Genomic DNA, 23766 nt, shown 5'->3' on the forward strand with positions numbered 1-23766 from the left:
CTTTGCTTGTTTGCTGTTTGCTGGAGTGGGACTCTTTTCTTAACGCAGCCACTCACGAATGTGGCAACGCGGACAATACACAGACTCTTTCAATACTTCACACACGTCACCTAGCTGCTGTTTCCATTAAATAAACGAGGGGCGAAACAAAACATTAATCACACAAAAGCTTTTTAGGGATGGGACCTCTCCTCCTGCCACCCCTTCCAGGTTAAGCGTGCAGTGAAGGTCAACACCAACATCCCTGTCCACGCCCCCTCCTCCCCGGGCAGCACTTGCGAGAACATTATTATTATTCCTGCCATGGTTGGTGAACAACGGCAGAGAGGGTAGGACCCAAAGACTAAGTGAATTCCAAGAGTGCCTTTTCACCGGCCGTCCAGCCCCTCACCTGGAAGAGTCACAGTCGAGGGGAAAGTAGAAAATCAGGGATGGAATTTTGTAAAGAGCCCCGGGCAGGAGGCAGGTGAGGCTGCAAAGAATTTTTTAGAAGTGTGTGGGGGTCAAAGGGCAGAAGTGACTGGCAATCCAGGGCCTGCACCCTGGACCCGGGTGTCCCTGGGCAAGTGAGTGCAGGTGTCTGTGCGCCCACCGCCTGTCTCGGGGGCACTGAACGGGCAGCACACACTGTAAAGTGCCTGGGAAGGGTCAGCGACCACGTGCACAAATCATTTTAATGATCCAGTCAGCAGTATGGACGGCCAGCCACGGACCCGACAAAGGCGTGTGTGTGCGTGCGTGCGCGCGCCCATGTGTAATATCTGAACTCGACCGTCTCAGAGAAGATCGGACAGTAGTTCCAGGAGAACGCTTAGTGTCAACCACAGAACTCAGCTTCTCTCAACTCGATATGAGGCTGCCAGGTTGGAAAGAAAGGTGTGCTGGCTGAAAACAGAGAGAGCGTGCGACGGCGCTCTTCACTGACCTAGAGGGCTGCCCTCTGGTACGGGGTCAGCGCACATTGTCTGTCATCGGCCACACGGTACATATTTTAGCCCCGGGCCTGCGACAAAGTTGACAGGTTGTGGCTGCTACTGTACACTCACTGTAAAACGTGAAGGGACACGAAGCAGTAACGTAACAAGGTTTTCAAATGATCCTGACGTCCGTCTGAAAACACAAAGCCCTCTGCACACCACACGACAGTATAGGCCACAGACCCAGTCAGCAGTTGTAGAAACACAAACTGCTTGTTTCCCTTCGGCTTCATCTCTTGATAATACTTCTCTTCCAAAGCAAGGACTTCCAATTCCTGCCGAGTCTCAGGAATGACATAACCCTTCCTTCCATGTTCTTTGGGGGTCCCGATTCCTGACTCTTGGCAACTGAGGAAACAGACCCAGAGAGGGGGGCCCACACTCCGAGCCAGATGATGCCTACAGCCGCTGACTCCTTGCCCACCCACGGCTTCTAGAGGCCCCCGTCTGCTCACGGCCACTCGGACCTGACCCCGTCACATCCACCTGGCAGCCCTGTCCAGGCACAGCGTCTGCTCTGAGTGTGCCCCGTGGGCCGCCAGGGGTGTGCCCCTCGTGGGCGGGCCCGCTTTCCTCCGGCTCTCAGAGAAGCCTGCAGCCCATGACGGGAAGTCACAATTCATCGAATTAGGGAAACGAGCCTGGCGAGAGAAAACGGTTTGTGTTTCCAAAACTGCTCAGTGGGGGAAAGGTTTCTGTCCCGTGCATCCCACACCACTTTGCTTTTCAAGCATTGGATACATGCAACTGGGGGATTTCCTCTTTCCATCACTGAATGACGTACCTCAAAAAAAAGGGGGGGTGGCTCTGCACAAAGGTCTGTGGAACAGTATAATATGTTGAGAGAGCACGTGTTATAAATGAACAGTAAGATCAAACCACAAAACAAAACCTAAAGCAGCTCTTTTGCCTTGTTAAGGAGAAGCAGAGAGCCTCAGAATTAAACACAAAACAAAAAAACCCAAGACGTTACCCAGAGATTAAAAATAAATCAACATCTACAGCTCAGAGAGATGTGGGGGTTTTTTGAGACCTATTTTAAGCGAATACTCACTTTGTCTACACCAGCACTCAAGATGTAATTCCCCTTTTTGTTCCATTTCAAGGCAAAGATGGGGCCTTTATGTTGCCCTAAGGTGCTGGCCAGGTTGCCTGTTCGGTAAAGAAACAACAAGCAGGTTGACTTCAAAGCCACAGTCAGCTCACTTGCCAATTACATCGCAAAGCACGTCTTCTCCCGCCGCTCACGAGGAGGCCCGGCTTACCGTCTTCGGTCCATATTCTTGCAAAGCCATCGTAGGAACCCGTGGCCAACAGTGTCCCATCGCTCTGTGGGCCAGAAACAAACACACACCCCCAACAGCTCAGTAGAAGCCAAGACGCCCTCTCACCTGACCCTGGGGCTGGAAGAGTCTCGCATCCGTCCCGGTCTCCCAGTGAAGAGACTAGTGGATCCCACGGGACTACTTCAGCCCACACTGCTCTGAACAGACACACGGGAGATGCGGGAACAGGGAAAATACACGCAACCAGTCACCCGATGACGTCATTAAACACACCATCCGAAAGTTACAGTGAGACTTTAAGAGACCAAAGGAAGCTTTTAAAAGTGCGTTTGCACACAGAGAGGAGTTTGTGATGCAGGAAAAGTGCAAAGAAGTTCTAAAGGCCCGTGGGCTTCCCACCTGTAAATGCCTGTAACCCCCACCGCCGAACCAGTGAGCTGGACAGTCCCCTTTCCTGGGCCGCACACCCCCTCTCGCCAGCACAGCGGGCTCCCCCCTGGGACCAGCAGGCTCATCTTGCTCAGGGATGGAAAGGGAGGGCCACTGACCACCCAGCTAGCTGCCTGCCCAACACAGCCTTGCCGGACGCTCTCAGCCACGGGACAGCAGCCCCCAGGGCTACAGCTGCTAACGCGTCTGCGTGGCGGCAGGTGCTTACATTCCAGTCCAGTGAGGTCACGTCTTTATTACTCGGGACGTCATGTCCTCCTTCTCGTATACAGTGCCTCAACACGAGCTGTGTGGAGCCCCCATTGCTGTTCTCATTAAGGTTCCATATTCTTGCCGTCGAGTCTCCGGATCTGTCGAATGAAAAGGCACATGCATTCAGCTTCCGCTTCAAGTGCACACGCAGCCGTCAGACTTTCAGGCTAGGTCCAGAAGCCCTGGCGCGCGGCCTTGCGTCTTCTTAATCCCGCCCACCAGCTCTGTCCTCCGCCTCACCGTGTTTGTTGCTCTTCGCTATTTTAATTTGCTTTTCAAGTAGGCTCCACACCCAACGTGGGCTGGAACTCACGACCTTGAGATCAAGAGCCGCGTGCCCCACTGGCTGGGCCAGTGGGGAGCCCCGTAGCAACTGTAAATCTCTTTGCATTGCTCCCCAGCCCACTGGGAACACAGGGCAGAGCAAGGCCTTCTTCACCACCTGGGAAGGAGGGCAGCACGGAGAGCCCAAGGTCTGGGTCTGCACACAAATGGGAGGGGAGCACGTACCCATGAGGCACAATTCCAGAAAGGAGAGAACACCTGCAATCCCCCGGACCCTGGGGCACCCCCGGCCTGGCATCCTTACCCTGAAGCTAGGAGATCACTGACAGGGTTCCAGGCACAAATGAACACCTCGGACTCGTGGCCCCGAAGGACTGTGGCTTTGTTGGGCGGAATCTCAACGTCCCCGTCTATTTCCATTGGTTTCGAATGATTATCTGTCACAGGAAACAGGAAAAGACATGTGGCTGACCGGTATATGAAAGAAATGCATTCTCAGGGCACGTGAGTGTTAGAGACACCTTCTTTTTCTTTTTCTTTTTTTAACTTAAATTCAGTTGGCCAGCTGATAGTACATTACCAGTTTCAGGTGTAGAGTTCAGTAAATTGTCAGTGGCCTGTAACGCCCAGTGCTCCTCACATCCCGTGCCCTCTGAAGGGCATCTACTCGTCACCCAGTCTCCGCACCCCCCACCCACCTCCCTTTCTGCAACCCTGTTTGTTTCCTACAGTTAAGAGTCTCTCATGGTTTTTCTCCCACCCTGATGACTTCCCATACAGCTTTCCCTCCTCTCCCCTCTGATCCTCTGTGCTATTTCTTATGTTCCACAGATGAGTGAAACCATACGATGGTCTTGCTCTGACAGAGACACGTTCTTTTTATGTACCAGGTAATACGATCTGATGACTATATCATGACTTTTGTATAATTTAGTACATGTATTACATTTCTTTATTTCAACAGCCTGCAAATTTGATAAGAGAAATAAAAAGCTCTTTATTCTGTGTAACTAGGGCCATGCTAAGGTCTAACCACCACCAGCGGAGACTGGGGAGGGATGACGAGAGCCGGGTCGAGCCCGAAGGATGCTCTTCCGCAGACGGGATGAGACGTCTTATCCACGAGAGCCTTTCTGAAGTATCACCTCCTTACCTGGGCGCTCCCGCCGGGAGAGGCCACCGCTCTTCCAGAGCGCCCACCACCTTGCACTCCCTGCCTGCAACAGCCTTGGTTCTTGGGACTGAAGGGCTGGTTTTTTTTCTTGGTGGAGCCACCTCTGCGTCAGACTTCTTATGCCACGCAGAACTGCCAGGCTTTCTAACCGAGTAAGCCCACCCCGGATGAATCATGGACCCGGGTTCTGAATTCCCAGGTCGGCCTGGTGGCGGCGGAGACAACTGATACTAAATGCCACCCTCGTGAAAACCATCCTGCAAAGTGGCAGGACGCAGAAGATTCTAACCGATACTAAATGCCACCCTCGTGAAAACCATTCTCCCAAGTGGCAGGACGCAGAAGATTCCCGAAGGCCAGGACGAACGATCACTTCCAACACCACAGGCTGGCCCCAGCCTGCCCTGCGGCAAGATGACTGCAAAATGTAGGGGGCACCAGGCTTCAGGAGACAAAGCAGAAGTCAGTGCCACAGGATGTGCCAGAGACAAGGCAGCAGCGAGCCCTGAGCCGCGCTCCCTGGAGAGTGACCAGTAAGCCACAGGTACCCATGAGATGAAGGCCATCTGTGTGTGAGCGGCCAGTGGGCTTTAAGCTGTGTACCCGTCTCTATGCAGCTATGTCCCATTAGATTTTCTTTTCTAAGTAGGCTCCTTGCCCAGCGTGGAGCCCAACATGGGGCTTGAACTTACGACCCTGAGATCAAAACCTGAGCTGAGATCAAGAGTCAGATGCTTCAATGACCGAGCCACCCAGGTGCCTCACCCATTAAGATCCCCACCCCCATCATCCCATCAGATTTTCTTCAGATTCAAAAGAAATCAGTACAATTTTTAAAAGCTTGCAAAATTTCTGTCCTGGCAAACACAGACTTCTTGAAGTTCACTGATTATAAATTCATTTCTGTGACGGAAGACTAAGAAAACAAAGACCCTTAGTTTCTTCCAGTTTCATTTCTGAAAACGTGAGGACTGTATGGCTTGTGAGCGGATAGCCAGGAAGTGATGTGTGGCTCGAGCCACGTACTGTCTTCTTCCTTCCCGGCTCTGCTGTTCCGGACCTGATTAACGGTGATGACGGAGGGTACAGGAGGGAAGTCCTTCCATTTCTGTGCTAGATTCACGACCTGTACACCGACCTACTTATTGTAATCTGCGTTACAGCCTAGGTGGGTTCTCCGTGTGATGCCGCATCTCATTCTTTAGCTGAGGCGAATTCGTTACCCTGTGCTCGTGGACGAGAACCTGCCACAAGGCTTGGCTGCAAGCTGCAGCCTCACGTGAGACGGCCGGCCAGAGAGCCACATGTGCGCAGGCCACACGTGCACAACCGGAACACGTGTGTGCATCCACACACAGGTACGTAACACACGTGTAATGCGCTCCTGAAGCCCTCTCTGAGTTTCTAAGCCACGTATCAGAGCGGAGCCCGGTTCTCTGGGTAGAAATTCAGGCTCTCTGATCGGCACGCCCTTTACGGCAATTACCCCACAGAGATGGAGCACCCGGCATTTGGAGACCACCATGTAAGGCCACACCTGCTGTCTGCGGCCCGGTGCCCTCTCTGTCGCCATGCGCTTGACCATTACAGCAGATGCTGGCCCAACACGCTCAACACCGAAGGCGGGCGGAGGACCAGGGGCCTCCACAAACGAAACCCTCTGATGTAAGAGTAATCACACGGCTCTCCTCGCTGTTACACAACACTAGTTCTCTGGGCAGCACGACTTCCTAAGATCGAGGATGTGTGCGTAAACACTGCCGTTGTCGAAGGACTTCAATGGGAACAGAGCATGAAGCTCTTCCAGCAAATACGACGCCACACTAGGGCTCAGAGACATGGACAGCAAGCAGAGCCTGAAGAGTCCCGGCGACTCCCACAAACCCAGGACAGAAACCACCAGAAGCTCGCCAACACCCAGGGCCCTGCACGTACTTATTGCGTGTGCTCCGTTCTCCTCCCCATTCACTGTGGCCTCGCCGTTCTTTGGTGGGTGCTGCTGGGCCACGGCCGCCGTGGCTGCCGTGGCTGCCGTGGCTGCTGCTGCTGCCGCCGCCGCCGCTGCGCTGGCCTGCTGCTGCTGAGCGAGCTTCTCCCGGAAGGCCTGCTGCCGCGTCTGCACCACGTCCGGCATCACAGCGTCGATCAGGGACAGGGACTCTATGGGGCGGCCGTCGAACACCGTGCCATCCTGGGGAGAGAGCCAGAGGGGGGGGCAGCCATCAGCTCCCATGGCACAGCGGGGGCAGGACTCAGAGCGGTGCCCAGAGGTCCGGGGCGGGCCGGGGGCAGGTGCACAGTGGGGGGGAGGGGGGCGGGGTGACCCGGGATGCGGCTCAACGTCCTAGAGCATCCAGGCCGGCCCGCTGCAAAGAACCGTCTGGCCCCCACGTGTTGAGTGCCGAGTGCGAGAAGCCCTGCGGAGATACGACGACAAGGACAGGAGATCTGTGCACAAGCACACTCTTGTGAGGGAGAGGCAGCTCTCTGGACATCCTTCAGGGTTCGAGTCCTTGTACACCTGTCTGTCTGACTTAATAAAGTATTCATCCCCTGCCACTGGGGCTCAGGGTGTAGACGAAATAGAGCCCTGATACACGGGCAACAGCCTGTGTAGTTCCCACGCTCGTTTTTTCAACTTGTTTTGATTCTCTGGCTTCTATCTGCAACGAAAAATTTTCCGTACGCACTCAAAAACACAGGAAGAAGTTCTTTTCTTAGAAATCGCTCCAAATATTAGAGTCCTACAAACAGTGCTTATGAGTTGTGGCTGCTGTACGTGCAAACACGCTTTTGCACATTCTGAGCTTGAATTACCTCGGAAATCAGGAAGAAGTGAACAATAGGAGTTTCAGCAGGACACTATCGAAATGACACAGGACCCCAGCTGACTTCTGACCACCATACAATATTATATTTGAAAGCAAGGAAACAATAGGAAACCCTAGAAAATGTGTAACAAGCCGCCTGTCACCGTGTCGGCCACCTTGAGGCTTCGGTTCTGGCCATGGCGTGGCCAACGCTGACCAAGCGGTCAGCACCCTTCCCTATCACCCTCTTCACAGTCACGCCTCAAATGGATGACTGCTTGGCAAAAAGTAGGTAGGCACTGCCCAGAGTAATGAAAACACCTCCTAGTCTAAACTTTGAAAGCACGCCGTCCCACCGTTTAGTGACCGCAAACCCCAGTCACAAATGAGATGCCCTTTTTTTCATCTCCAGACATGCCGGAATGTGGAAGTGAGGAAGGGAAGCCACAAGGGCTTTCAACAGACTGAAGAGCTGGAACCCGGGGGACGGACACATCGAGATGAAGCATCACACGATCTGAGAGCTGGCGGGGGGGGGGGGGGCCCTCTGGGGTCACACGCTCCTATCCCATTTAACCGTTTTGTGGGAAAAGGAGACGAGACGGGGCCCCAAGGGGTTCTGGAACACCGCCTCTGGGCACCCCAGCTGAGAGGAGGGAGGAGGAGAGGACCACGGTCAGGGAAGAATGTGCACAGGACAGGCAGAAAGTCGGGTGTTTTCAAAGAGGTGGGTTTTCAGAAATGGGTGGGGGGCGGGCACAGGTGACCGAGGACAGGATGTATTCCTTTCGTACTTTTTAAAAGCTAAAGAGAAAGCAGAACAAGACAGGCTCGTAAGGAGGAGGTCGTTCAAGGCGAGGAAGCATGGAAGGACTCCAGCAGATGGGCCTCCGGTGTGGCCCTGCCTGGTTTCCGAGCTGCTCCCCTGTCCCCAGGCTCTGCTGGGGGAGTCAGGCCACCGCCCGCGTCCCGGGAGCGCACGTACCTCGTTGATGCTGATCTCGGCCTCCACATACTGCAGTCCCTTCTGCAGGATGGAGATGAGGGCAGCCGGCGGCACCAGCGTCCCGTTGATGTTGGACTGGCTGATGTGGCTCTCGATACCAAACGTGAACGCCGAGTGGGAAAAACCTGCAGCGAGAGACGGGGGGAGCAAAGGGTTTCGTGCGGCTTGAAATGAAGAGTGCTGGGAGGCGCAGGCACGGAGACCCAAAGGTGGCTCCACTGACTGCCAATGCTCCTAATTAGCCGGGGGGTGGGGGGGTGTGCAGTCGTGGCTGTAGGACCCCCAGCTTCAGGGGTGCGATGAAGCAGAGGAAACGGGCAGGGAGACAGAAGAGACGCAGCAGCCCAAGACCTGTGTGCGGGGGACGGAGAAACCGCTTTAGAGGGAGAGACGTTTCGGTGTTATCAACAGCAAAACGGAGCACAGTCTGCCCTGGATAAACGTTTCTTTTCTTTTTTTATATTTTATTTATTTACTTGACAGAGAAAGAGAGCACACAAGTAGGGGGGGCGTCAGAAGGAGAAGCAGACTCCCCACTGAGCAGGGAGCCCGATGCGGGGCTCGATCCCAGGACCCTGGGATCATGACCTGAGGCGAAGGCAGGCACTTAACTGCCCGAGCCCCCCAGCCCCCCTGGGGAAATGTTTCTGTTGCAGAAATGGAACGCCGGGCTTTCCCCCATGCTGCCATCACTCCTTCCAGAGCTCCCTGCTTGGGTCTCTGAGCGTCCCCAGCCCAGCTGCACTGCACACAGGGCACCTTTCTTTAGCTGGGCTTTAAGCGCTCATGGCAGGCGGGGGCCAAGGCCACACAACCAAACATCCAAAGAAAAAGAGACCACTCTAGACCCACTGGGGTGGCTTGAGTCGTTTTATCTAGTAATTGGTCACTTTCCCTTGGCTATGGGATGCTGGCTCCTCCCCCTCCTTCCCTCAGCACTCATCGCGGTGGTTACCCGGGGTGGTTACTGGGTGTACAAAACAATGCCCACTGCAAGAAAGGGAGGCGGCAGGGCAGGAGGTGCTGGGGACCCCTGTGCGGTCTGAGGGCGATGGGGAACCTGCAGCGGCCACACTTCCTCAAGGAGAGTAAGGGGCATCCCACGGCCAAAGCTCCTAGCTGCTGCCGGCCTTCCCTGCAAGGGGGCAGCCCAGTGTGCTGGGGGTACCATCCCCTTGCTCGGTCTGGGGCGGCCAGGGGTGCCCGGGAGCTGGGAAGCCTTGTGGGGTGCAGGCCTTGTGAGTAGCAGGGACCCCTACGAGGGGAGTGGGAGGTGGAGTGGGGCCAAAGGCACTCCCACCGTGGGGCTCTGAACTCTCTTACTGTTTATACTGGCCATTCATCAGGCAGTTCTGCCTTGCCAGGATGTTCTGCCCACTGTGCAGTGAGACTCTGCTTGTCCCACAAGGCTGGACCCTTGAGGCCGGTCTTGGGGTTACCCCCCTGGTGTAGTTTCCCCTCCGCTCTGCCAGACCCCTCGCTTGCGGAGGTGGGGGTTCCCTTGGATCCTGCTCCCAGGGGGTCTCCTCCACGAGCACCTCCGCATCAGCACTGGCTCATCGTACATGCTCCCCGGGGTATCCCTGCTGCTGGCACACAGCCTCCCACAGTCACGCTGCTAGCACCCCACCTTCAGAAGCCAGACCAACAGGGTCATCACGTGGGCCCCTGACTCCTGCAGACTCCCCTACGGCGGCTCTTGCCTTCCCCAACCAGCTGTTGCAATAAATGCAGTGTTCAGCAGATGGGAATGTTCCTCCGTGAAAGGAGCGCTCCACATTTGCATTCTCTCCTTTTCTCCCTCGACTTTCTGTTCCTCCTCAGCCCACCCATTCTCCCCCAGTGCCTGGTTCTAAGACTACATAAAACGCGTCCTTTATTGATTTCCTCGAGTCCCGTGCCAGCCGCTGTGAGGTCACGATGGGCGGCACAGAGGCTGCGGGGGCCCGTGCGGAGCCGCACGTGCCAACGTGAGATGCACAGGCCCGCCCTCCGAGGGCCAAGGGCCAAGGCCCTGGACACCCGTCTTCCTCCCGCCTTGACCCTGCCCTCTGTCTCCTACTGTCCCCCTACCCCGCGGGCCAAGCCGGAACCACCAGCCCATGTTAACCAGTGACCATTCCCTGGACCACTGCTGCGCTAGGAGTCTCACCGCCCGGCTTTCGTCGGTCAGGTTCCCGGCGCGGTCANCACGTACTCTGGGCCACGGCGATCTCCTCATAAGAACTCAGAACTCTTCCCGGCTGCGGACCCCACCCACGGGGCTCCCGCCACTGCCTCTGTCCACGTCTGCACCGCTGCACAGGGCAGAACGCTGCACTTCCACGGCCACGTCTGATTTTCCTGGTGTCTTTAACAAGTGCACGGTGGGGCCACACCGTTGCAGGACTCCTAAAGCGAACAGGCAGCCCTTAGCCACTGCCTGCTCTGGGCACTGCCCCAAGCCCTTGCCATGGCCTCAGGCAAGCCTCCCGGGCAGCCTTCGCCTTTGCCACCCCAGTGCGGCGTCCCCTTCTACCGGGCAGCTCTCGAGCTCCTGCCAGGGTCCCCAGCAGACCGCGGGCACTGAGCCGCAGGGCTGGGGCTGACACCCAAAGCCGGGCCGTGCGACGCCACTCTCGGCCCACCGGGTGACTCTACCGAGACACATGTACCGATGCCGCCAGTGGAGCCCACGCTGACAGCCAACATGGGCTCCCGCGGAGCAGGTGTCACTCCGGTGACTAATGGCATGAGTGGGCAGGAGAGGTCAAGCCTCTGCTCTGTGTGTCAGTGCGAACCGTTGGCATGTACCAGACCCCTGCAGACCAGGGACTTACACTGATTTCTCACACTCGCGGAGGCCGGGAAGTCTGTCTTTTCCGTGTGCTCACACGGCAGAAGTGGCGAGCCAGCCCTGTGGGGGTCTCCTTCACGAGGACGCGAATCCCATTCATGACGGTTCCGTGCTCACGACCCAATCAGCTTCCAGAGGCCCCGCCTCTTTACACTATCACATGGGGGTTAGGGTCCCAACAGAAGAATTTGGGGGAGACCCAAAATGCAGTCCAGCTGAACACTTCCTTCCTCCATCCCTTCCTGCTTCATCCTTTCAAATACCAGCCACAGAACTGCTACTCAAGGCACACGGAACAGCAGACGGTGACCACATTACACCATTAAGCAATCCTGGGCACGCCGCGTCCATGACCTTCTAGGGGGCTGTGCCGGTGGTGCCGTTACGGGCTTGCACACAAGGATGGTAAATATTGCAGAAGTTAGGTCACTGGTCCAAGGTTCATGGATGTGAGAGGAGAAGCAGAATTTCAACTCTAGCTACGGGGCTGCAGGATTCACGGTTTCATCCGACCCTGAACACCCACAGGCACAGAAACCAGAATTCTTCCACTCCCTGAGTGGGTGCCAACTCCACTCCCAGCCGGACTACACCGGCTCCCAGCGGCCACACTCACGGATGCAGCACGGGCACCCTGCAAAGGACAAGCTGCAAGCCCACGTCTAACCCAACGCTCCACTTCGTCCTTGACTCCCTTCTGCATCCGGGGCTAAATGTCACGTAGAAGGTCTGGTTGCCCAAGTTTTTTACCTCTGTGCGTGATAATGCCTTGTGAGGTAGATTCCACTTACAGAGCACGGCGATGACAACATTCAGTTCAGGCTCGCTGCAAGAAGGGGATGGAACAGTAAAGATGAACCGAGGGTGTGGGAGTCGAAGGCCACAAAGTGGGTGGGAGAGAATCGCTAGAATGAACTTCCCCCACTGAAGCACAATGATGACTGAGCTGATAAACAGGAGTGCCATGAGCCGGAACATCTGTGATGAACACTTGTGTCGTCTATGGGGAGGGAGGACAGAAAATCACGACTGGAAACCAGATATCTTCATGAACACACGGGGTAACGTTCCAGGTCACTGCTGAAACCAGCCCTCCTATCTGCTTATGAATTTACACGAGCGACATTTCTCTGGGGCAATCTATGAGTGGCCTCCAAATCGATGCTTTTTTCCTCCATTTGTTTTGAAGACTTTCTTCTGGACTTCTGGCCAACCTGATTTCATCCAGGCAAGCAGGAGGGCCAGGTGCAGAGAATGTCAGGAACGGTCGGGAGCACTGGGTCTGTCTCCCATCCCCCACCGAGTGCCCAGGCCAGGTCACCTCATTTGGCTGGGCCTCTGTTTCCTTTTCTACGATGTGGGGATAAAACGCACCTCAAGGAGCTGATGCGAGAACCAGATGTGAGACCAGCAGGCCTGCATAATTTCTGAATCTAGAGAACACCACGAACTAGGGGAAACCTTCCTTCTCCGCCTTTCCTCGTTTGTGCAGTGAGGACACTGGATGAAACCGTCACTTGGATACCTTGCAGCCCTGACGTTCGTTCACCGTGAAACAAGGAGATGTCCGCAGACCACGTAAGCAAGGCCTGTTTGAGCACTTTCTCTCAGGCCCTGGGTACTCACCCGTGTGTTGTGTAAGGCGCCATCTTGGGAGACTGGGCTCTCCAGGCGGGATGCTTCTCCTGTGGGGCTGGCCCAGCCCCCGCCAGCAGCAGCACCTTACCCCTCCCAAGTGGACTCCAAGGCTAAGGAGTCTCTTCATCCGCAGTCTGCCAGAGGGGTAGGACCCCTGGGGGATGCTTCTCCTGTGGGGCTGGCCCAGCCCCCGCCAGCAGCAGCACCCCACCCCTCCCAAGTGGACTCCAAGGCTAAGGAGTCTCTCCATCCGCAGTCTGCCAGAGGGGTAGGACCCCTGGGGGATGCTTCTCCTGTGGGGCTGGCCCAGCCCCCGCCAGCAGCAGCACCCTACCCCTCCCAACTGGACTCCAAGGCTAAGGCGTCTCTTCATCTGCAGTCTGCCAGAGGGGTAGGACCCCTGGGCCTTACGCCTCGTCAGCCTTCAGTGCTTCTCTTCTTCTGTCCGAGGGGGACATCAGCGGAACAAAGCACGTTATGTCAATGACGGAGATGGAAATACTCAGGACTGGTCCAACGGCAGGTGTGGAAGTTGTTGAAGAGGAGGAGAATAAAGGGCTTGGTGGTACCCACACGCAAGGCCTGTGTGAGGGCAACACGTCGGCGTCTCTGGTGTCTGACACTCGGCCAGCCTGGAATCATTACTGAAGCCACCTAGTACGAGGTATCCTGCGAGAGCTCTCGACAGCTCGACTTCTCAGCTGTGGCATGACTGACATTGGGGCCAGCTCCTTCTCTGCTGTGGGGAGCGCTGTTCTGTGTGTTTAGAACGCTGAGCAGTACCTCTGGCCTTGACCTGGATGCCCATGGCACCTCGTCTCGGTCATGACAACCCCATGTGTCTGAAGATACTGCCTAACTGACCCTGCCACCGTTGATAACCAGTAACCCAGAGGAACTGAACCCCGAAGGACATGATCCACAGTCTACTCACACTTCTGCTTGATTTAGAAACACAACGGATGGACCGCAGCCAGTAAAAAGCAAGTTACCCCCCTATGCGCTTGTCCCAGAATTCAGAGAACACACAGTAACAGGAAATAACCAGGTAAGGTGCAAATATATCCAAGGAGAAAAAAGGGTGTAATCATGATCTACTGGGCAAGGTTTAAGATAAGCAGTACATTTTCTAGAAAGCATGGCAAGATCTTCAAGAGTAAAGTCCTTTCGAGAGAGAAAAAGAGCGTGTACCTGAATTTGTCTCAACCAACTAGGCGATAAAAATAGATGTACAATAAACCAAGTACGTGTTTTCTGTTTCTTGCAGTTATCACACTGCTAAACCATACGTTTTCCACACAGGGCTTCGCAAACCACGACGGTCAGTCGTACAGCTGAACCACTCTGCCCAGTTCGTACTGGCCGGATTCATCAGCAGAACCTGGCCCTTAAAAATACAGCGTATCTGGCAGAGAAAAGCAGACGTGTGATACTCGTGGCAGCTGTGAGGGTGGGTTTGTGTCTTCAGCTGAACCAAACACCAAGGACACCAACGTGAGGCGTCTATAAAAGCAGAATCTGTATTAAGTATTTAAGGAACTTGCACGCTGGGAATACAGACAGTCACCCAGCGCGACGGGCACGTGTCATTCTAATTGTCTAGATCAGGAGAAGGCACAGGGAGCCCCCAGGCCCAAGTCTGGCCCACGGCTTGCACGTGCAGACACAGTTTTACCGGAACCGTGAGGAACAAACGGAGGCTGTGTCTAAGCCACTCGGTCTATGGACTTTGCTACGGCAGCCCGAGGCCCAAGACGCTCTTCTACTCCACCGGACAACGTGGGGACGACAATGGCAGCGGACATGTAGTGTCCGGCGGCAGCATACAAGACTGACAGAGGCTACGGGACATCACCCAAAACCGTCCTGGGAGCTTTGCTGACTCAGCATGCGGAGCCGGGTGGCTCCCTTCTCAAGAGCCGTCAAGAGCCTTACAGGCCAGGACAAGACCTGTCACCTGACCACGGGCCTGGAAGCCCCGCGTACCCGGCCGTGAGCCCGGGCATGTCTCAGGGGCTCCCCGGGCACCTCTGCTCGAGGAGCATACCTGCTTCCTGCTTCCCTAGAGAACGTCTCTGCTAACTGCGGTCTCTTGGTCTAGAACAGGGTTCACGGTTATCAAGGGAGGGCGAGTCTGTACCCCCAGGGCAGACGCAGGCAAATGGCACTGTCTGTTGACAGTTTTGGTGGTCACAGGGGTGTGTGGGAGGGGTGGCAGTGCTACGGGCAGGGGGTGTGTGTTGGGGGGGGGTGCTATGGGCATAACAGGGAGAGACCAGGGACACTCAGCCTCCTGAGTGTGTACAGAGGAAAGCGCCCCATGACAAGGAGAGGGCTGGGCCGAGTTCCAAAAGCCAGAGGGCAAGAAAGCCGGCTCCCGAATGCCCCTGTCCACCAGTGCGGATACCTGCTCTGTCGTCAGGGCTGTGGCCAGACGGCCTTGCTCCGAGGAGGCCCATCTTGTCCTCCCAGGGCGGAATGACTGCCGTCCCTCCTGAGCTCCCACAGCACCCAGCACTCTCCGTTCTTCTGAACCTCCCAGCTTCCAAGAAGACAGAAGCTTCTTGAAGGGAGGAAGCCCATCTGGATTCTCTTCCTGAGGCACAGAGCGCCCAGCTCGGGGCAGCCGCTGTGGCTGCAGGTGGGTGTACTGAAGGAAACTCAAGGAAGGCTAGGAGAAACTGCTCAGGCTGATGGGAGCGGAGGGGCGGTAAGCAACGGAACAAAACGGAGTCCTTGCTCTCTTCACAATAAGAGACTTGAAGGAGATGGACAAGAATGAAGGATTTAGTTCCGACAGTATAAGAGAAGGAAAGCAGTTTCTAAACAAATCTGACTACCATACAAGTAACAGCTGACAAAAGCACCAAAGAGAACTCTTGGCCAGAAGGACACGTGAACTCCAAAACGATTACGATATGTGAGAAGAATCAAGTAATGGTATTCAGGGCTTATTATGTAATTGGCCCTCGCGGCCACCTAGGGGCTGGCAACAACCCTGAGTTACTCTTACGGACTCCATGTTACTGATGGGGACACTGAGGCACAGAACAGTTAAGTGATTCCCCCAAGGGCACACAGCTTGGAAGTGGCCACCTGACCCTGGAGTCCATGCTCTTAACCCACACACAGGACACTCCTGACATTTGTTTAGAAACTTCTAAATGCTTCAAGATGGCGCCCCTTTAATAAAGAGGAAGAAGATCACCTTATCAGCAACACCATTTATATTACACATTTCAGCCCAGTAAGCTGCAAACAAGCTCTGCATTGCACAAACGAGGCGGAATGCTTCCGTACTACACAAAGCAAGCTCCGATGAACTGTATCTTTCGACACCTCCCCTAAAGAGAGCGGCGTCAGGAGTAAGACCGCGAACAAACAACATCAGATGTGGCGATGGAGGAACGAGGCACGGCGTCTCTTCGCTGACCGAGACAGCACCCTTCGCCGAGCGCTCCAAGGCCTCGCGGTCTGTCCTCACTTGCTTCCCTGGCTTCCTTTTCTGACCAACAAACAGGTGACATTAAACAACGTCCAAGGCCCCTTTTAATTCTAAAACCCTACGAAGAGGTTAAAAATGAGCTCAGTGCGCCATCAAACCCAGAGGATTTTCATTTACAGAGGTGACTCCGTGGCCACACAGAGGGAGGCGTTCGTGCCACCGAAAGAAGAACGGATCACTTACAATTCCCGAGAGACCGGGCCACGCCACGCCGGGCACACGCAGGGAGCAGGAAGCCGGGGAGACGGAGGGCGGAACCGGGACTGGCTTTATGAGTACGACGGAGGGGCAGCAGCTGGGTGGGGATGTCCCTTATTGGACAGGAAGTGGAAACACACACTTCAGTCTGTGGCTGGGAAGTTTGTGAGACGACTTGCGCGCGGGCGGCAGCAAGCCTCGTCGAGGACTCAGGTGCGGAGCCCGAGCCGCTGGCAGCGCCCTGTGGTTCCCGGACGCCCAAGGGTGCTGGCGGACACCCAGCTCCGCTCCCCCACGCTCCACGGAGCGCTCATTCATTATGCAGCACTTCCTGTCCTTTCTCCGGTATCGACACCGCCGTTAACACCCCGCGTTCCCTGGCTCATCGGGGTCCCTGCACCAGAGCGGCAGCCGTCTCTCCGCGGGGGGCAGGGGAGACCGAGGAGGGCGGGGCGGGTGCTGATCCAAGTGAAGATGGGAGGGAGGCCAAGGCCACGGCGCGGGAGCTGGGTCAGATCAATCAGAGAAACACACACACGCACACAGAGCCCGAGCTAGAAGCTGTCCACACGAAAAGTGAGAGAGCAAGAGATCGCATACCCTCATCTCCGGAACCTACTCTGCTCTGGGTTCACGTCTCCTCTTTGGAAGTGACGGATTCGTGTCACCAGAGGATCACATTTTCTGCCCAAGAAGCCGTTCTTACCATATGGAGACTCAACTTCTACCCACGGTAAAAAGCATAAAACTATGTTGAGAATTCTTTCTGATTCTGCAGTCTCAGTCACCTCACATCTGTATTCGCTTTACAATTCTTAAAAAAAAAAAAAAAAGGTTCTCAAGACCCAGCCGTCACTTTTTGTCCTAATTCTCTGACACGTGGCCACAGAAGGCTGAGTGCAGCGAGAGTGTTGTGTATTGTTTTAAGATTTTATTTATTTGTCAGAGAGAGAGCGAGCACAAGCACAGGGAACACCAGGCAGAGGGAGAAGCGCCACTCAGCAGGGAGCCTGACTCGGGGCTCGATCCCAGGACCCTGGGATCATGACCTGAGCCCAAGGCAGATGCTTCACCGACTGAGCCACCCAGGCGCCCAGCAGTGAGAACGTTTTTATGGGCTGCAGACCTGTTGTAGAGGGCTCGCCATCACACGGAATTTGGCGTGAAATGCAGCGGTCTTGGATGGCGCCCAAAAGAAATACCAGAAGGACCTCGTTAAAACAGGGTTTCACTTATAACATCTGGCCTGGACCCCAAGGGTGGCGGCTGAGCGCAGCGCGGGCCTCTGACTGTGGCAGACCGCGCGCCCTGCCAAGTTCATAATATCCTCTCGCCATGGGAAGAAACATCCAGGAGGGGAAAGCATTCATCAGGTTATAAACGAAGCCTGCGACTTCCTCCCGGGCCAACAACTGGCTGGGGAGAGGCGGCCTGGCGAGGGAGGCCGCTGTCCCTGCCGGGTTCATGGAGCCCGCGGTGCGAAGCCAGGAGCCACTCGGGGCACACATACGCCACCTGCTGGCACCACAGCCCCCCCTCGGCGGGAACCCTGGCGGATTCACCGCTCAGAAATCAGCCACTCGGAACGTGGAGGCCAAGCCAGGGGCTCATCATTGAGAGCATTCTTAACAATTTTTTAAAAATTTAAAAATTAACTTACGAGTTTAGGAAAAACAGAGAAAGCAATTTGAAAGAGAGAGGAAATAACTCACGTGATTCTACACTTGACACATCTGTGTTTGCACGCGGGAGAGTGTCTTCTTGCCCCTCTTTCTGTGCAAATGAGTTTTTTAATTTTTAAAATATTTCTATGTATTTATTTGTCAGAGGGGGAGAGAGACAAAGGCAAGCAGAGGGAGCAGCAGATTTCCTGCTGAGCAGGGAGCCGGACGACACCGGGCTCGATCCCAGGACCCCGGTATCATGACCTGAGCCGAAGGCAGAGGCTTCACCGACTGAGCCACCCGGGCGCCCCGCAAATTAGTCAGTACGTGAGTTCTTACGATCCTACAATTCTGTATCTGTGCCTCTTTCCCTAACACAATATCGGCATGCCCACTCGTTGTTAGTTGCTCTCGATAGCCACCATATCGGCAGTCTGCCCGTGTTCCCTCATCCTTTACTCATGCTACCTCCAGATTTACTTTCCAAAGGGATCAACGGCTTCCAAAGGCACAGGGCTCAAGCGTTCCCGCCCACCATTAACCTGTGGTCATTCCAGTGTCCCGGTATTTTCTTGTCATTCCTCCCATCCCGTGTCCTTCGTCCCTCTCAGCAAGCTGGCTCCTTTCTCCCTGAACCGTTTGCCAAGCCTCAGGGCCTTCCTCAACCCGGCTTCGTGACTTTGCTTGAAATGGTCTTTCCCTTGCCTCGCGTGCAAAATTCTAGCTCACGATCCAGCTCACATGCCTCCTGCTCTCTGAGCCCTGTCCAGGGATGCCGGGCTTCCTTTGCAAACGTTCCAACGTTTGCTTCCAACGTTACGTTCAGCAGCCTAAGAGGCCACCCTCAATATCTGTGCTCCTCCCTAGGCGAGGAGAAGATGCAAGACTCCCTCTTCTCCTCTGTTCCTTCGCACCCTAGCACCCAGGGCAGTGCCACCACACGAAGGACACGCCCTCGAGAGACTCCCGTGGAGGTCAAGGTCATGATGGCTGCTCTATTCCGGGACATCGAGGCCTCCCTGATGGTGCCCAAACCTCTGACGGTACCCCAAGTAAGTTTAGGTAGCACAGGGGCAAACACCTTACAATCTGAGTTACTTATTTTAACGTGCATGATGCAAGTGCATTTGAAAGACTGGTGTATCTCAGGAACGGTTTCAACTCAAGGAAACTATTAATAAATATTAATAAAATGGGGCACACATGTTGCAGATGGAACACAAAGAGCTGGGGCTGTTGTGACACAGGAGGGCCACAGAAGTTTGCAAAGGGAGAAGGAAATAACACTCACTAAGCACACACAGTGGACGGCAGGGAAGGGCAGAACGCCCGCATTCTGTCAAGAGTCTTGCACGGAGTCCTGCAAACTAAGTTCTGTGTCATGGCTGCTTCTGTGCTTCAACACACACTCAAGTATCTAACCTTGACAGAAAGCTCTCCGCCCTGCGCTAGGGGAGAGAACCGGACTAGGGGATGGGGCCAATAGGTCCCGAGGAAAGCACTTCTGGATCCCTCAACTTGTTTTATGAGGCCAGCAGAGCCCAATACCCACACCTGACAAGGACATTTGAAAAGGAACAGGACACCCAGTTTCTCCCAGTAAGATAAACACAAATACACAAGACACGGTATTAACAGACCAAATTCAGCAATGCGTAAAAAAAGGACAAACCGTCTGGGCCAGGTGGGGTCCATTCGAGGAATGCAGGGCTTAACGTCAGAAAGGGAATCAATGATTTCACATTAACAGGATCAAGAAAAACCGTTTAAAAGAGGAAGATTCTGGAGCCAGAGGGTTTGTAACGAAACAATTCACATGCACAGGAGTGTCAGTGGAGGACTGCACCCCTACAGACTGTGCAAAGGGAACGAGGGTACACTTCTCTGGTGGAGGAGCGTGGATTATGGATGCCACAAAGCCAGCCAGGGAAACGGTTTATTCTCTTCCAGATGGAAGGCATGGGTATCACCTTCTCCAGCTCCTTAACTGCCCCTACGTTTTTCAGTTGAAAGTACAACATGCAGGGGCGCCTGGGTGGCACAGCGGTTAAGCGTCTGCCTTCGGCTCAGGGCGTGATCCCGGCGTTACAGGATCGAGCCCCACATCAGGCTCCTCCGCTATGAGCCTGCTTCTTCCTCTCCCACTCCCCCTGCTTGTGTTCCCTCTCTCGCTGGCTGTCTCTATCTCTGTCAAATAAATAAAATCTTAAAAAAAAAAAAAAAAAGTACAACATGCACACACATGCACAGATGACAGATACCAACCACAACCCAGACTCAAACTTTGGGACTGTGGTGGGGGCAGCCCCAGAGCTCCCCAAGTTCTCCTTCTGTCCCCACTCAGCGGATGCTGCATGTCTACAGGACGATGCCCGACAAAGCTGGGGTGGTTAGAACACCTCCCATGCGCCCCTGTACTTGCTGCTGGGGGAATCAGGTGCCATCGTGTGAGTCCACGGGGACAGCACACCCGTACGTGAGCGCTTAGCTTCTCCCAGACCGAGCCTCACGCAACTTCCCTGTGCCGATGCTCACCTGTTTCTCCCCTCACCTTCACGCAGATAGGACTGACCTACGACATCACGTCCGTTCCAGGGGTACGTGATGGTCTGATAGCCGCATACATCGTGAAAGGATTACCACGACCACGTTAGTGAAGACCTCCATCGCCTCCCAGTTACATTTATCTGATGTGGCGAGAACACTGACGATTTTCTCTCTCAGCAACATCCAAACATACAATACACGACTATGAACTATAAAGTCAACGTGGACGCGCATGGGTGCCTCTGTCAGTGAAGCATCTCCTTTTGGCTCAGGTCATGATCTCAGGGTCCTGGGATCAAGCCCCACATCGGGCTCCCTACTTAGCAGGGAGTCTACTTCTCCCTCTCCCTCTGCTCCTCACCCCTACTTGTGTTCTCTCTCTCGTGTTCTGCTCTCTTTCAAATAAATCAATAAATTCTTTAAAAAAAATTAAAGTCAATGTGCTGTCCATTATAATCTAGATCTTTCTGCGGTAATTAACCGTGAATATAACTGTTTCTGATCCTGTGACTCCCTTGAGCGAATCGTAGGGTCTGAGTGTGGTGTTGGGGAGCCCTGACGCCTCATCACACACGTGCTGCTCACATCTGTGGGAAACAGGAAGGTGGGTCTTGTTACTGTCCCACAGGACTTCAAAGGTCCTTTCACTCAGCAGCAACGCGGAGATGTCATTCGGGGCTTCCTTATCTATGATGTGATGGAACAAATACTTTCCTTTATTATTTCTAAAGCAAAGGTGACCACGATCTCCAAGAAATGCTTGGCTTTACTGTTCCATAAAGATCCTCTCTTTAAACAGGGACACACATTAGCAATGTAAAAGTGCCTCTGTAGTCAAAATATATTTTTAGAGACTCGGATGAACAATAAGCCCTGAACTTTTGTTTAAATTAAGATAGCTGAACCATTTTTAAATGATTTCCCGAATCTGTGGAAATGTGTCTTGCATAAGAAGGCATTCCACGGTCCTAGGAAACATAGCGGAGCCTACCGCGTGATTTGTCAGATGCTGGGATTAGAGCGGGCAAAGCTGCTTCATCATTTTTGCAGACAGAAATTATTCAAAATATTAAGAGTAGCGCCCTTTTCCTGGTTATCTAACCTCCTCACCGGGAGCCCCCCCAAAATTATTATTATTATTTTTAAATCAGATGGAAAGTCTGCTACTCCCAATTATTTAATTATCTGCTGGAGATGCTTTGGCAGACTTCCGCCTTCCTCGAGGGGAAAAAGTGCCCTGGAAAAATGTAATAAAAACGGGGACTGCATTTTGCTCACTGTTAAAGCTATTTGAGATCTGCAGCAAAAGGAATCAAAATATAGCCCAAGAAGATAAAGTGTGAAGAAACCGAATCCCATTAAAACCCCACTGACCAATAAAAACCCGCCGGAAGGAAAACATCCCGGAGCTAAAGGCTATGCATCAGTGGTTGTCAACCGGGGGCGAGTTCACCCTCAAGGGGACCTCTGGCAAAGTCCACAGACATCCTTGGCCATGACAACACAGGGGAGGGGGCGTGTTATTGGCATTTAATGGATGGCGGTCAGGGAGCTGCTGGGGATCATTCCTTTTTAGTGCTGAGAGGAACCCCAGCGTCTGCAACCACAGTGCGTGGAGCCGATCGCCCACGGAGGCTCATTTGGGGAGTTTCCAATATCCTGCCATTACAAATGAAGCTGCTGTTTCCAGTTGTTTTTTTTTTTTTTAATAACTGGATTTTATCAGATAACAATTCAGCTTACAGATGACACCATGTGTGCCAAGGGCTTGTCTGGAAGACTGTACAGTTCTATTAAAAAGCCCTTGAATGTAATAATGTCGATGTGGAATTCAGGTGCTTTCTTCCCTTCCTTTGGAGACCCCAAACTCTGGAGTCATCTCTACACGAAACCTCCTCCCTGTAACACTGTGACTTATGGTGGTAAAACACACGTAACAGAGTGGACCGTTCTAGCCATTTCTGAGTGCACGGGTCACTGACGTTAAGTACGTTCACACTGCTGGGCAAACACCACCGCCGCGCATATCCAGAACTCTGTCAGCTTCCCAAACAGAAACTGTGTCCCCACTCAACACTAAGTCCCCATCGCGCCCTCTGAGCCCCCAGTAACCTGTGTTCTGCTTCCTGTCTCTGTGCATTCTGACGACTCCGGGTGCCTCGTGTCAGCCGACTTGTCCGGCGTCCGTCCTGGCATCTGGCTTCTGACTCTCAGCATCAGGCCCTCCAAGTGCATCTGTGCCGCAGCCTGCGTCAGAACGTCCCTCTTTTTAGTACATCCCCGGTTTCCGATGTAAGGTTCGATGATTCATTAGTTGCGTATAACACCCAGTGCACCATGCAATACGTGCCCTCCTTACTACCCATCACCGGTCTATCCCATTTCCCCCACCCCCTCCCCTCTGAAGCCCTCAGTTTGTTTCTCATAGTCCATAGTCTCTCATGCTTCATTCCCCCTTCTGATTACCCCCCCTTTCTTTATCCCTTTCTTCCCCTACCGATCTTCCTAGTTTTTATGTTCCATAGATGAGAGAAATCATATAATTGTCTTTCTCTGCTTGACTTATTTCACTTAGCATTATCTCCTCCAGTGCCGTCCATGTTGCAGCAAATGCTGAGAAATCGTTCTTTCTGATAGCTGAGTAATATTCCATTGTATATATGGACCACAACTTCTTAATCCAGTCATCTGTTGAAGGGCATCTCGGCTCCTTCCACGATTTAGCTATTGTGGACACTGCTGCTATGAACATTGGGGTGCATATGGCCCTTCTCTTCACCACGTCTGTCTCTTTGGGGTAACGTCCCTCCTCTTGTAAGGCTGAATGGCGTTTCATCGTGGGGACGCGACACACTTCGTTTATCCATTCGTCCACCCGGGGACACTGGGGTTGTCTCCACTGCGATTTTCGGACGGAACATTCTATGCACCCCTAAGGCAGCAGCTCACCTCTGCAGGAAGGAGCACCTCTGTCCACGACGTCCGCCAACAGCCCTGCTGCCACGGCAGCTCACGAACCCGCGACGCTGAGCGGAGCCGGAAAGGGCACTCCTTACGACACGCGCGCTCTCTCTAACCAAGCAGAGATTCCAAGAAAATGCAGCAAGAGGCCAGGAGAAGGGGCACAGTCAGTTCTGA

The 23766-nt window shown here is 54.0% G+C and overlaps 1 protein-coding gene across 3 annotated transcripts in view; it reads right to left on the reverse strand.

Annotated features, from left to right (window-relative positions):
• Positions 1 to 23766, reverse strand: part of TBL1X (transducin beta like 1 X-linked) — a 216284-nt gene that overhangs the window by 17575 nt on the left and 174943 nt on the right. For 2 of the 3 annotated variants that reach the window (XM_040634610.1, XM_040634611.1), the window contains exons 5-10: positions 8220 to 8365; positions 6360 to 6615; positions 3555 to 3687; positions 2922 to 3063; positions 2243 to 2306; positions 2032 to 2129 (exon numbers count right to left, since the gene is read on the reverse strand). In XM_040634610.1, coding sequence (XP_040490544.1) covers positions 2032 to 2129; positions 2243 to 2306; positions 2922 to 3063; positions 3555 to 3687; positions 6360 to 6615; positions 8220 to 8365 — 839 coding nt within the window. Of the gene's footprint in view, positions 1 to 2031; positions 2130 to 2242; positions 2307 to 2921; positions 3064 to 3554; positions 3688 to 6359; positions 6616 to 8219; positions 8366 to 16402; positions 16424 to 23766 lie in introns of those variants that run through there. The other variant, XM_040634612.1, reaches the window with a different exon arrangement.

The sequence above is a fragment of the Ursus maritimus genome (assembly GCF_017311325.1).
Source record: "Ursus maritimus isolate PB19 chromosome X unlocalized genomic scaffold, ASM1731132v1 scaffold_X1, whole genome shotgun sequence".
NCBI lineage: Eukaryota > Metazoa > Chordata > Mammalia > Carnivora > Ursidae > Ursus > Ursus maritimus.